The 14,197-nt window shown below is 37.4% G+C and overlaps 1 protein-coding gene across 2 annotated transcripts in view; it reads right to left on the reverse strand.

Moving 5' to 3' along the window:
• The window catches only part of Phf3 (PHD finger protein 3), a 66,247-nt gene that overhangs the window by 48,488 nt on the left and 3,562 nt on the right, over positions 1–14,197 (reverse strand). For both annotated transcript variants that reach the window (XM_028775386.1, XM_028775387.1), the window contains exon 2: positions 6,754–7,022. In XM_028775386.1, the coding sequence (XP_028631219.1) occupies positions 6,754–6,997 (244 nt within the window). In that variant the 5' untranslated portion in view covers positions 6,998–7,022. The remainder of the gene's footprint in view (positions 1–6,753; positions 7,023–14,197) is intronic.

Here is a 14,197-nt window from a genome sequence, read left to right on the forward strand (position 1 = left end):
TTATTATACATTAAAATAAAACCCTGGACAGAAATTCTAGTTTAATGTCCAAAATAATGTTATTCAAAGCACTAGGTTTTGTTTTTTAACAGTGAAGGCTACTATGCTTGGGTGAGAATCTGCAGCAGGATCAGATGTCGCATACCTGCAGCACACATGCAGCGTGCCTCCTCACGGTCTGGCCTCTTGGTCCTACACCCTGTCTTGTCTTTGGTTTACTTTTCCTAGTCAAGGCTTACTAAGTGTCCACTTCTCTACTGAATGACACAGACACAGACATAGATCTAGATAAACACATGCACATTCATAGAAGTAAACTGTTTCATTTATTTTTGTCTTTATTAATGATGTGAAGTAGGCATGTAATGTAAGGTTAACATGTAAATGGGATGTAGATAATGCATACATGGGACTAAGCACAGCAGTGCTACAATGTGGAACGGGCTAGGACTTGACTCTATTTTTGCACAAACAAACCAGGTCCTCCCTGATTCGTGGCTGCTGACACAATACACAAGACTACTAGGACAAACAGAGTCTTGTTTGTGGCAAAAAAGAACCCAGATTATGACAGTAGGCGGTGCCTCTGATCTCTTCCAGCTTCACACAATAACACCCAAGAATGCCTTAGCTGGATGTCTGCAACAGGAGGGACCGAGGTATTTAGTGCTTTTGTAGTGGACAGAGCAAGTCTGCTCCGTGGCATAAAGGATGTGATAAGGACTTTATCACTCAAGGCTGCTTGTGAAATCACAACTGTGGAAATGATCCAAGACCTCCTCGAATAACAACACAGCTCAGGAACACTCGAGCCACTGCTACACTGTCTCCTCCAGCAAATCCATGTTAAATACATAACCAGCCTTACAAAGTAGACTCAGACAATTCATCAAAAACTGCTATTTCTGTAGTAAATGGTAAGCTCCATAATAACCGGGGCAAATTTTCTTTTACTCACTTTTATGTATCTGGAGTCTGGTAAATGACCTAGCATAAAACTCACATTCAACAAATGAATACAGCTCAAAATACTTCACTTTAAACAAAAAAAAAATGCAGTGCTTAGGAGGCTGAGGCAGGACTGCAATAGTTTCAGGGACAGCAGAAGTCTACCGTGAAGGAAGAACTGCTTGACACATGTTTTGAGCAGCTTGAGCTTGGATATACTTCTATCCACTGGTACGTATTAACTGCATATATATAAGAGCATCTATTTGCACAATCAACTGAATCACTAGCTAATTGTTCTATCTGTGTCTCTCTTCCCTACTTCCCTTTATAAGCCATTGAAGACTCTATTAATCTCCCCTAAATCCAGTATTTTAAAAAAAAAAAAATCTAGCCTCTTTATCCTTCTTCTTTTTTTTTTTTTTTGGTTTGGTTTGGTTTTTCGAGACAGGGTTTCTCTGTATAGTTCTGGCTGTCCTGGAACTCACTCTGTAGACCACCTAGCCTCGAACTCAGAAATCCACCTGCCTCTGCCTCCCAAGTGCTGGGATTAAAGGCGTGCGCCACCACTCCCCAGCTCTCTTTATCCTTCTAAAAAACATATTTTAAAACTCTATCCTAACTGAAAATAAAACCAAATGAAATTTGAGAACCAGCTCTAGAACCCTGATTACAAGAGCATTCAACTACATAAGCAGCAGAAAAGTTAAGACACTGTATCAATCTTAGTGCTGTGCCTTTTTATTAATGAACTTGGGAAATAACCATATAGAAAGAAATAGAAACCCGTTGGTAAGTGCTGTGGTTTGAATGAACAAACTCCCACCCCCACCAGGGGTTTAAGCACTTGGTCATCAGTTAACAACATTGCTTGGTTCCAAGGCTGCAGCCTTGCTAGAGAAAGCACATCACTGTGGCAGGTTTTGGGTGTTTAACGTCGCACCCCTGTTTCCTGTTCTCCTCTCTGCTTCCTGTATGCAGCTGTCAGATGATAAGCCTGCATCTTACACTGGCCCTCAGTTGTCATGACTTCCCAACTATCACAGACACCTGTACTCTGGAACTTTGAGCCAAAATCCATCTTTTCTTCCTTAAATTGCTCTTGGTCCTGGCACTTTACTGCAGCAACAGAAATGTAACTGATAGTTCCTGTGTGTACAGCTGTAGCTCGTAAGGTTTCCTGAAGATATAATGAGAATGGCCAGTAAATCACTTCTACCCAGCACCTGGTACAGTAACATGGAAGTACTAACCATTTATCAACTTCCTTCAAAGACATCCTCTGTAGAAAAGGAACTAGGGGCTTTCTTCATAAACTGCCTCTGCCCAGCAGCTCACTGTGAAGCACTGCCCCCAAAACTTCTGAGAATGAAATGATTCTCTGACAACAAATACAAAGCAGTAACTTCAGAGTGAGTTAAAACAGCTGCTAAGTTTGGTGCCCGGAAATGGTGATTAATTTTAAGTCAACCTGGCCAGGATATGATACCTAGATAGTCAGTTAAACAATACTGATTGTATTTTTTTAGAAAGAAAATTAACATTTAAACTCTGAATAAAACAGATATCCCCCCTCAACTTCATTACCTAACAAGACTTATTATATGCAAGCAATGACTTACAAGGAAATGCAAACCTTTCCCTAACCTGAAACAGAAGGAGAAAACAGTACAGACGCTATTTACTAGAAAAGCTTCTCAATCTGCTGCTTACTGCTTCCCCAAGGAACTCCAGACTATCTGGCTAACAATCCATTATTCCACAGTAAAACGCCACTAAATTTCCTACTTACCATCAAAAGTCAACACCAAAATAATCCAACATTTGGGGACTGTTCCCAACACTACTAGAAAAGAAAAATAAATGCTGAGGAATGCAGACTGCTGTCTGTATGCAGATGAGGTCAAGTGAAATATAAGGCTAAAGTCTGTGACTGGGCAATGGAAAAGGAAGGCGGGGCTAAGACAGAGAGGGAGAGGGAGAGGGAGAGGGAGAGGGAGGAGAGGGAGGGGAGAGAGAGGGAGAGGGAGAGGGAGAGGGAGAGGGAGAGGGAGAGGGAGAGGGAGAGGGAGAGGGAGGAGAGGGAGAGGGTGAGGGAGAGGGAGAGAACAAATGAACAGGATCCACATGATTGAAATAGCCACAGGTAGCTATGGCTATCATAGCGGAGGAACATAGAATAATACAGGGCAATGTAATGTGTCCAGTCTAGGTGGGCAGCTTGTACCAATATCAACTGAGTTTTGATTTTCTGTGTGGGCATTTTGTGGGTTGAGAATTTACTGTTATAAATCTGACTGATAATTTACAAGCCTCTGGAGTTTTGATTTTACTGGTTTATGGGGGATTTGTGACAGCTAGCCACAGGGGGTAGATGTCTGGGAAGATACAGCGGTTCCAGAGGCAGGCAGGAAAACAGCTCCCAGTGAGAGAGGGGAGACCCCGTTACTTGACTGTAGCTGGCATTAGTGTGGATAGTTTTTAAAATAATTACACCCAACAGAGAAAAACTACTGTCCCTGCGACACTAGGATGCCATTTAAAATGTTCTTAATAACTTTCACAATTCAATTTTCAAGAAAATTTCAATTTCAAATTTTCAAGAAAATATGGCAGTGCATGTCAAAAAAGCAAAACTTTAAAACAAGTTTCTAAAAAAGCCAAACAGTAAAAAAGATAAGTAAAATCTAAGTAACAATTATTCCAGCTACAAAGAGAGAATATGTGGATATGGAATAAAGTATCGAGAAATTTGTCAACACAAGTCTGTCTTGCACTTTGTATAAGTACTGAAACCACACTAATCTATGAATATGTATAATTATGTTAAGTTTTTTTTTTAAAAAGAAGCTGCCAAAAATTGTACTAAATCATACTACTGCTAAGAAACTTGTAAGTCACTATAAACCCACCACCCTGCACAGAAGTAAATCAGCAAAATCCAAGATTCTGAGACAGGGTCTTTCTCTGTATCCCTAACTGGACTGGTATTACCATCTAGCCCAATCTAGCATGGAACTCCTGACAGTGACAATCCTCCTGCCTCAGCTTCTCAAGTACTGAGATTACAGACATGAGTTTCTATAGATAACAAAAATATAATACAAACCACCAAACTCTCTCAACAGCACAAGAAATCTCTAAACAGCTACAGAAACAACTGGGTTCAACAGAAGAGAAAAAGATATTCCACTTATTCTATTTGCTATTTTTACGGCAAAAAAAGAAAGAGAAAAAAAAAGAAAAAGAAAAACCAGAACATTACAAACTAAGCACAGTCTACAGCCTTCACTGACCTAAGAAGTACAGAGAGGAACACTTCTCTGCTTACCTCCCATCAAGACCATCAGTAAAAACCTATGTCATGTTTATAACAAAAACCTCAAAGTAATTTATGACTAGCTGGAAAAGTTACTTTCCATAAAGCATTTTCAATAGATTCTAGTTAAGATTTCTTCTTTGAAACTCTCCTAAATTTAGTATTATTCCAAAATAAAAATTAAAAAATGTTTTCCATATTTCAGCCATTAGAAAATTAGTGGGCTTTTGACTAAATCAACTATCTCAAAGGACAAAAGAGCCATGATTCAAATCCCCTGATTGGCAAATACTGAAATTTAAACAATCCTAAACAGAGGAGCTTTACCATTACTGGAATGTCTTTCAGACTCTCTCGAATGTCTTAAAAGTGCATATACCACACACATATGGATATGAAAAGTTCATTCTATAGATCTAGGATAATTCCAGTCAACAAATTAATGAGAACATTTCTACTCAGCATTATTAACAAGTATTAATAACAATCTTCATAAATACATATTTCAAGAAATTTTATCCCTTTAACTAGAAAAGAAACGTTCCCTAAAACCTTTTACATCAGTAAAAAATTTTACATCAATGGAAATTATCATTTAAAAAGATATTTCATATAGCCAACAGAAATACTAAGATTATTAATGAGCCAGAATTTTGTACGTAAAATTGTCAAGTAAAATGCTAACCATACAGATTCCAGACCTGATTGCAAACCCTTCAAAACACTATCAGTGGTTATTGTAATTCCAACATGTGCACAGGTATGAAATGTTATTCCTGAATGTGGACTAAACCAGTCAATTGTGTGTGGAAGATCAAAGGTTACCAAAGTACTTAGCAGTAAAGATATATAAAACTACCCACGGACACAGGCATCAAAGTTAAAAAAAAGAAAGAAAAAAAGCTTGCAAAGCCACATATTCAAAACAATTGCAAAGTTTTAAAACACTGTAATACAAGTAACAAAATGATCTATGTGATAGCAACACAATATAAATCATTTCAGAGATACAACATTAACAGCATGTCAATTCAAAACACTTGAGAATTAATTAAGGAGTGACTGAAATGAGAGTCCTAGTAACCAGTGTTGAGGTCTTCAGTCAGCATGATCTGAGTCAGTGGCAATCCAGACATTCGAAACCTTCAGTTACTATATAAATTTAAAATACTGGACAAAAATATTAAAAAGAAATGGTAAATACACTGAAAGCATATTTCAGGAGTGGTCTAAGGTCATTAGCAAACACACCAGTATCACATAAACCTGTGAATTACTCTGGGAAATAGTCAGGGGTTCCCTTGACTTTGAGACAGGGTCTTAATATGTAACCCAGGCTGGCCATGATCTTGAAATCCTCCTGCTTCAGCTCCCCAAGTGCTGGGATTACAGCCATTCACCATTATACCCAATTCTCAAGACACTTCATTTAAGAATACTTTAGCCTGACAGAAAGTTACTCCTTACTCTTTCTGTTGCTTCAACTACAGACTAGAGCAGTGCCTTCTAACAGTTCAAGCCATATGAGTGATTTCAATGTCTAAGAAGTCCCTTATATAAAACTACAGGCTAGGCTCAGACTTGATTAGTAATGGGTTATTCGTCTGGCATGTGCAAGGCCTTGTGTTCAATCTCAAGTAAGTAAATAAATAGATAAATACCAGTAGAAAAAGTTAAGCCAGGCACAGAAATCTTCTACTCAGGCAAAAGGACTGCATGAGCCCAGGAGGTGGAGGCCAGCCTGGGGCAACACTTGAGACCCTGACAGCCTCATAAAAATAATTTTGTAAAAAATAGGAAACATTAGTTTTCATCATTTATTTAGACAAATATCTTAAATTACTTTACCACATAATAAAGAAGCTAATGAGAAACTTTGCAATCTTCTTTCATATCAGATATCCAAAATTTAATCTGTACTTTACAGCACATCTCAACTACAACTAAATTAATTTAGGGTAATAATTACACATGGCTATTAGTTACTGTACAGAACAGCATAGTAACTTTTTCTGGCTTTGAAATAGACATACAAAGTATCAAAGTCTCTAATTTGAGCCATGAAAATTATGAAAGCTGAAGACATGTCAATTCAGCCTTCATTCCTGACTCTAGCAGGCCTTGTATGTCACTGTCCCATTTGCCAGACAACCTCTATTTCCAGCATGAGTCCCAATTTTCACATGTTCTAAAGACACAATTATTAATAGCAACCCCTTTAGTCCTCACAAATCTCTCATCTGACGTGACAAGTTGCATGGTCACTCTACCTACATCTATAACATCCTTGACAACAACTCTGTACACTGCTTAGAAGAATATTTAGTTGAAATTCTCTAAACTGATGCTTGGAAAAGAGAGTCTAAATTTCAAGGAAAGAACCCTAAGTGCACTACACTCATTCTTAAAAAAGAAAAGGAAAAAAGATGCTGCTGAAAAGTCTTTTATTTTAAATTGCAGACTTAAAAAAAAAAAGTAAGAATTACCTGTTGAACAAGGCATCTGGAAATTGGGATCATTGCTATCCAAAACAGGCAAACAGAACTGGTTACTTGCAGATCCTAGCATAGGATCCTTATCGCTGAGCATGTTCTTCAGCGAGTCCTCTAAGACATTTTGACTTGTACTAAAATCCTCACAGACTTCATTCTCCAGGTTGGATCCTAGAAATAGGGCATCATCTAAGTGTTCAGTAGGAATTAAATGATTAAATGTATCAACTATATCCATGAAGACTTCTGTGTGTCTTTCAACCCTATAGAAAGACAAAAAAAATACCATAAGAAATAAAGCTATCAATTGAAAATAATCACCTAATACCAAATTATTTTAATAATTTTGAATCTAAAAACACACTTCTGAATTTGTTGTTTAAAAAACTCTCACTGTTTTTTAGAATATACATTTGGAAATGTGGATCAAATGTTTACTGAATAACCTTTTCTTTATCATGCATGTAGAATATTACTTTACCAGAAATCCTACTAAATGTTTTACTCAATTCATTATTTTTAGAAAAATTATATAGTCCATTGATTTGACATATCTGAAAGAATTACATGGTTTAAACTATAAAACTGTGTTTTAATCGCAACATTTTCATAAAGAATAAAACAATGCTTTTACAGAAAGTCCACATAAAATAGCTAAAATTCGATTATTTAAATTATGGCCCACAACTACTAAAAAACATAGAGTAACCTTGTTTTATTTACAAAGCATTAAAATTATTCACACATAACACAGAGAGACAATTTTCCCTTCTGTAGAATCAAAGAAACTATTAACTAAACCCAAAAAACCAGCAGTTTACATACACATGCACAAAGTTGTGCACAGATACACACTTTCTCCCTGGGTCTTCTTTTAGGAGAAAACAATATAAATGATAAGAAAACAATCACATCAAATACTGAAATTTATTTTGGTGAATTAGGTGGGATTTACACAGATGTTCAATTAATCTACCAAATTTTACCAGCACATAAGCATCCAGCAAGAGGTATTCCAAGGAGATTTCAAGGAGCCTCAATTATCAAAAACAATTATTTTTATGAATGGTTTTAGATAAAACTGAACCAGTTAGAAAAACCACACTAATCACCTAGAATATCTTGTGTTCTACATTTTCAAAGCCTTTTACAATAACTAAATCTACTAAAATTTCTGAACCTCACTTAAAAATCTCCCTGCTTTTTAAAACTGAGAGGGAAAGGTGGGTGTGAGTCTGCATACCTGTAATCCCAGGATTCATCGGGATCAGGAACTTGAGGCCAGCCTGGCCCACAAGCTAACTTACTATCTAAAAATGGGAGGTGGTGTGGAACTCCCACATAAGCTTCTGAATATATATTATATGCAATACCTTGATAAACATTTCATCTGCATGTGTATAACTTAACCCTCAATGATACAAAGGATTTGATAATATGCTTGTTTTACCAGAAAAATACATTTAAATAATTTAAAGGTCTTCCTCAAAGTCATCCAGTTCCATAGTCCATACCTAAATACCTGTTCACCCTTAATACTGGGCTTAGGAGCTAGAAAGACTTGACTCATTGAAGGCTATTGAAAAACAATTTTTCAGCAAATTTGTGACTGGGGCTGAAGATAAGAACGAAAGACTGAAGAATAAATGGAAATTTTAAGGAATGGCAGAAATGTCCTAAATCTTAATTATTGTAATAGTTTACAAATATCCCATCATTCTTCCATTCTTCAAATGAAAGAAGATCAGGAATTCAAGGCTAGCCTTGGCTACATAAAGAAGAGTCTAAAGCCAGTCTGGGCCATAAGACCCTGTTTCAACAATATACTTCCCAGTCTCAAAAGTGAGCAATTTAGAGAGGGGGGGAGGGAGGGAAGGAGGGAGGGAGGGAGGGAAACAGGAAGACAGACATACAGAAAGACTAAGCATACTGAACTCCTTAAGATAGATTATGTGTATAATAAGATTGCACTTCTTTAACAATAGTTTTTCTTTTTTCATCAAATGTTTACTATGTAGCTACCACTTCATAAGACAACTTGGCAAGTCAGTCAGATGAGAATCTGACTGATAAATAGGAAAACAAATGTTAATTACAGAAATATTAACTAACTTAAAATGGAAACATTAATCAATGTACAATGTGGACTGACAACAGAACAGAAAAGGTACAGTTCTGGAAAAGCTGGTAAAATCTGAATCACGTTTTTTGAAGACAAAAAACAAAAAGATCCCCAAATCTACAGGTCCAAAAAACACAATTTCCATAGAAAAATCACAATACGAGTACTCTATGGAACATATTTTAAGGGAAACCGATATAAATTAATGAGGCTATTTTTTAAAGAGGGTCCTATTAGATTTGCACACAATTCAATAAAGAAAAACTAGCAAAAACAGTAGACAGCCATCAAACAGTCAAGCTCTACTGAAAACAAGACTTATCACAAGTGTAAAATCTAAGAAATTGGTTTCAGATATTAAGTACTTAGTATCAACTATAACTCATACTAGGACTGAAGAGCTAGCTTTTAGGGCTTGGCTAAAACATGGGCTGCTCTGCAGAAGTTCCCAGCACCCATGTCCAACAAGCTCCAAGAAGATGGTAATCTCCATGCACAGCTGAAGACTAACACAAAATTTAAAATGCACCTTAAAAATAATTCCTGATAAATAGGAAACCAAATGTTAATTACAGAAATATTAACTAACTTAAAATAGAAACATTAATCTATGTACAATGTGGACTGACAACAGAACAGAAAAGGTACAGTTCTGGAAAAGCTGGTAAAATCTGTATCACGTGTCTACTTCTGTTTGCTCTGAGAGGCACTAATTCTACATCTGAAAACATTAAAGCTGCATCCGAGGTATGTAGGACTCTCAACCTGCTTTGCAGCTTTCCTATAAATCTAAAGGTACTTCAAAATAAGACGGCTTTAAAACAAAAGAGAACATTGGAATAGCAAGTAATGTAAAAGAAAGGCAGGTCTTATAAAAAAGGGTATTTTCAGATTCTTTGATAATTATATAGCTGCTTGATACAAACTAATTTCTGTCTCTTACACTGAAATACTTCCTTTCATTGGAGTTTAAGCAAAACACACAATCTATCATCTAATTAAAATGGCTCATGGAATGCATACAGTTAAATCATCAGTAAATTGAGATTATACATGCTAAAATCTGAAATGATTTCTGGGTTCAGAGTCACATCTATTAATTATAAACAATCAAATACACATAGTTGTCACAGAATTGGATAATTATAATTCAAGCCATTCCTTCATTTATTCACTCACTCACTCACAGACTTACTAATGACTACAAAGGAAAACCAAGTACTGTCTCAAATGTAAGAAACTCACAATCCAAGCCAGATTACAGACAAATGTAATAAAATATTACTATCAGCAGATTGTCAATATTGGAGGGCTGCTAACAGAATCGCAAGTGAACACTCAGGTATCTGACCTGAATTCTAAAGGCTCAGAGGGGAGAGCAAGAGAATAAAAATGCTGCTCATTACAAATAGTTGGGTTCTTATAAAGATTGATAACATAATTAAAAACATAAGTACTAATGTAGTAAGTAAAATGTAATCTAAGCCCAGAGATACTTCCAACTGGAAACTGCTGTGAGAATTAGACTGCAGTTAAATTTAGATTACATTAAATGAAATCAAAATGTGTTATTCTCTGCTTCAGGTATGAAAAGACTAGGTAAAAAAAAAAAAAAATTACAAAGTACCAAAATAATTACTTTTAAAAACTGGCTTTAAGATTTCATTTTAAATGTCTTACTTTTAGCTGGGCCTTTAAGCCAACCTACTTTGGCAGGCAGGCAGGTACTAGATAATTTCAAAGTCAAAGCCTGCCTGGGTTACAGAATACATTTGTGTTCAAGGCCAACCTGGGCAACTCAGTGAGACTATCCGGAAATACAGGTCAATGGTTGAGTTCTATGCCAATACCAAAAATATCAAAAGTCTCAAACAGAAATCTCTAAAGCAAACCTATGTAACATATACTTCATCCTCTGTTACTTTTTTTAAAGTCTTTCAATAAATCCACACCAGTAAAAACAAAGTTAAGAGACCAAGAGCTGGGTGTGGGGACATGACTGAAAAGTATTAGAGTTCAAGGCTAGCTTTGGCTAGCCAGCCTGGGCAGAGACCCATAAATTAAAACAAAAAAAGCCTAAAGAGAGATATTGGAGACTATGCAATGAGCTTCAGCTGTCTCATGCAGATTACACATGTGCATGCACACGTGTGAGAGGTGACATGAACAAACAGAATCTATCCATGACCTGGTTGGCTGTTTAAATGAGAATGGCCCCCAGTGAATGGAGTGCTTCAATACTTGGCCCTCGGTTAGGGAATAGTTGATTAGGTGTGGCCTTGTTAAAGGAGGGATCACTGGTGGTGGCCACTGAGGTTTCAATGCTCAAGCCATTCCCAGGTACCCACTCTCACTCTCCAGGCCCTCCCTGCCTCCTGCTTTTGGATCAAGCCGTCGGCTCCCAGGGATCCTGCAGCCAGGTCTTTTCTGCAGTCATGGACTCCTAAGAGCAGTCACCATGTTTTGTCACAGCAGTAGAAAAGTCACTAAAACATAAGTGCATTATAAAATGGATGAACACTTTAAACATGGTAATATTAATTGGAAAGGAGCATTTTATATGTATGCTAGTGACAGTCTTACTATTAAAATAACATTTTACTGTAAACCTAAGAGAAGTAGTGACCAATTCTGTGTAAGGGGAATCCAGGCAAACACCTAGAATAAAGCAAAGCCCTTAGAAAGTGATCAGATTTGATGCCTTCCAGCTCTGACATCATAGTTTTAGCTATTTAAATTTGATTTAAACTTGAAATCCTGCAATGTGGTCAGGGATACCAGTTTCTAACTGGCAGCTGTAGAGAAGTACTATGGCATTAGCAGTACAACATGAAATGTACTGTATTCTCATTTCATATCACGCTGCACAGGCTTCAGACCTCTTCCCACAGCTTGAGTGGAGACAGGCTCCTGACGCCCATGCTGGCCTCAGTTAACCCTTCTGTCTCTGCCTCCCCACACCGGGGATTCCAGGCGTGCGTCATCAGGAACAAATTATTCTTAATTGGAGGCAATTATACCCATCCGAAGAACATTTGGCCATGCTCAGATACCTTTACTGTCATCAGTTGGGAAGGGTACCCCAAGTATCTAACAAATGCAATATAATGCCCTCAACCAAGTCCACATTGCGAGGGGCTGGGCACCAATGGGCCAAGAAATGCTCCTCTAAAGACATTCATTTAACAACTCTATACTATAGCCCCAATTTTAAAAAATTGGTTAGCAAAGACTGCTTCCTGGAGTAAGCAATGGAGCAAAAACCTGAACCCTGAGAAATAGTTCATTCAAGATTTAATGCATTTACCTACCTATATAGGTTTTGTAAAATTAACTTTGCTGAATATTTACTATTCAGGGTGCTGGAAGAAGTAGTCCATGGCTCTGTTCTATTGAATCCTCACAATCACACGACTAGGCAGGAACTACCGGTATTATCAATTTATAAGAAAGGTGCTACAGCCTCCAAGTTACACCTAGTGTTCACCATAGGTAGTAGAACAGCTTTAAATTCACTTGTACGACATCAAGGTCACCTCTTAACAACTGGTACAAAGACACTATGGATAAGGACTGGAGAGACAGTTCAGTGGCTAAGAGCACGGACTCTTCTTCCACAGGACCTAGGTCCGATTCCCAGCACCCACATCCTTGCTTAGAACTCTAACTCAAGTCTCAGGGGAACTGAGACTCTCCTTTGGACTCTGTGGGTGGCCTCTGTGGGTGGCCTCTGTGGGAAGCAGGCACACATATGCACAGACATACACGCAGACCAAGCATCCATACAAATTTAAATTATTAAAAAAATTTTTTAAACTATACATGAATACTAACTAGGTTATTAGGTACAACCCTACAAGTAACTGTTCTATACACTTCAAATTCTGTTCCAGTTATATGAGTTAAAATCTACCAGCAAAATCTCAGAAAGGGAAACAAGATCATTAAGTCTGTGTGAATTTATCCAGTAAAAAAGAGTAAATGGCAGCCGGGTGGTGGTGGCGCACGCCTTTAATCCCAGCACTTGGGAGGCAGAGGCAGGCAGATTTCTGCGTTCGAGGCCAGCCTGGTCTAGAGAGTGAGTTCCAGGACAGCCAGGACTACACAGAGAAACCCTGTCTCAAAAAACAAACAAACAAACAAACAAACAAACAAAGAGTAAATGGCACCCTGCCTATGAGAACACCAAAGACTAAAGCAGACCTATGAACTTAGAGAAAGAACTAGCAGGCAGAAGCTGAACCTAGCAGAATCAGAACTGGACCAGTCTAAAGTAGTAAAAGGAAAAAGTTCTTTTCAAACTTTACAGTCAGTTTGTATTTTAGGTAGCATTCAACAGCAGTAGAATTATAAAATAAGCACAGAAGTACCATCATAGAATGGGTACTAACAGCCAGACCAACATGCACTTAGCATTTACTGAATATCAGAGCCTGTAAAGTGGGTGCAATTATTATGTCTCTTCTACAGAAGAGCAATTCAAATTCAAATGGTTATGTAATTTTCCAAAGCTCACATACCCAATATCCTCAACATACAATACAGGCAGCATGATTTCTGAGCCAGCACTTCTAAAATTTTATTTTATGGACTCTCCTTATATAACACATTGTTTTTATAACTTCAGTAACAAAATAAAATCTGTAAAACTGCTAAACTAGTACCTTGCTTTCTTTCTAAATAAAGCACTAAGTATGCTTTGCCACACTATACACATAAAAGTAATATGGCTACACTCAGTGCATATGCACACGTCATTTGAAGGAAAGGTAAACTTCCCAGCTAAAGCTCTGAGTGTATTTTCTCCCTACTCTTTGTTTTCACATGTCTACCCACACTAATGCCAATTACAGAACTATGCTTAGCCTGTCTATATCATCTACCATGCCATTCAAAACTGTCTGGTATACTTGATTATATCAACAGATGAAAAATTCTGGGCAATATTTAAGTCTCAACTATTTTCTTAGAGCTTTTCTTCACAGTGGAAATGATCAAAAATGCATTTGCTGAGGTATGGAAGTGCCCACCAATACAGTCAGATCTCTGAGTTTGGGCCTACCACTCTAAATACTGTACTTCAGGTCAGTCAAGGCTATGTAGTGAGATACTGTTTCAAATAATAATTATCTCTAACCAAAAAGAAATTGTCACCGAGAAGTGGTGGTGCACACCTTTAATCCCAGCACTTGGGAGGCAGAGGCAGGTGGATTTCTGAGTTCAAGGCCAGCCTGGTCTACAGAGTGAGTTCCAGGACAGCCAGGACTACACAGAGAAACCTTGTCTCGAAAAAAACAAAAAAAAAAAAAAAAGAAA

Source organism: Grammomys surdaster, unplaced genomic scaffold, assembly GCF_004785775.1.
Source record: "Grammomys surdaster isolate TR1022 unplaced genomic scaffold, NIH_TR_1.0 255, whole genome shotgun sequence".
Classification (NCBI taxonomy): domain Eukaryota; kingdom Metazoa; phylum Chordata; class Mammalia; order Rodentia; family Muridae; genus Grammomys; species Grammomys surdaster.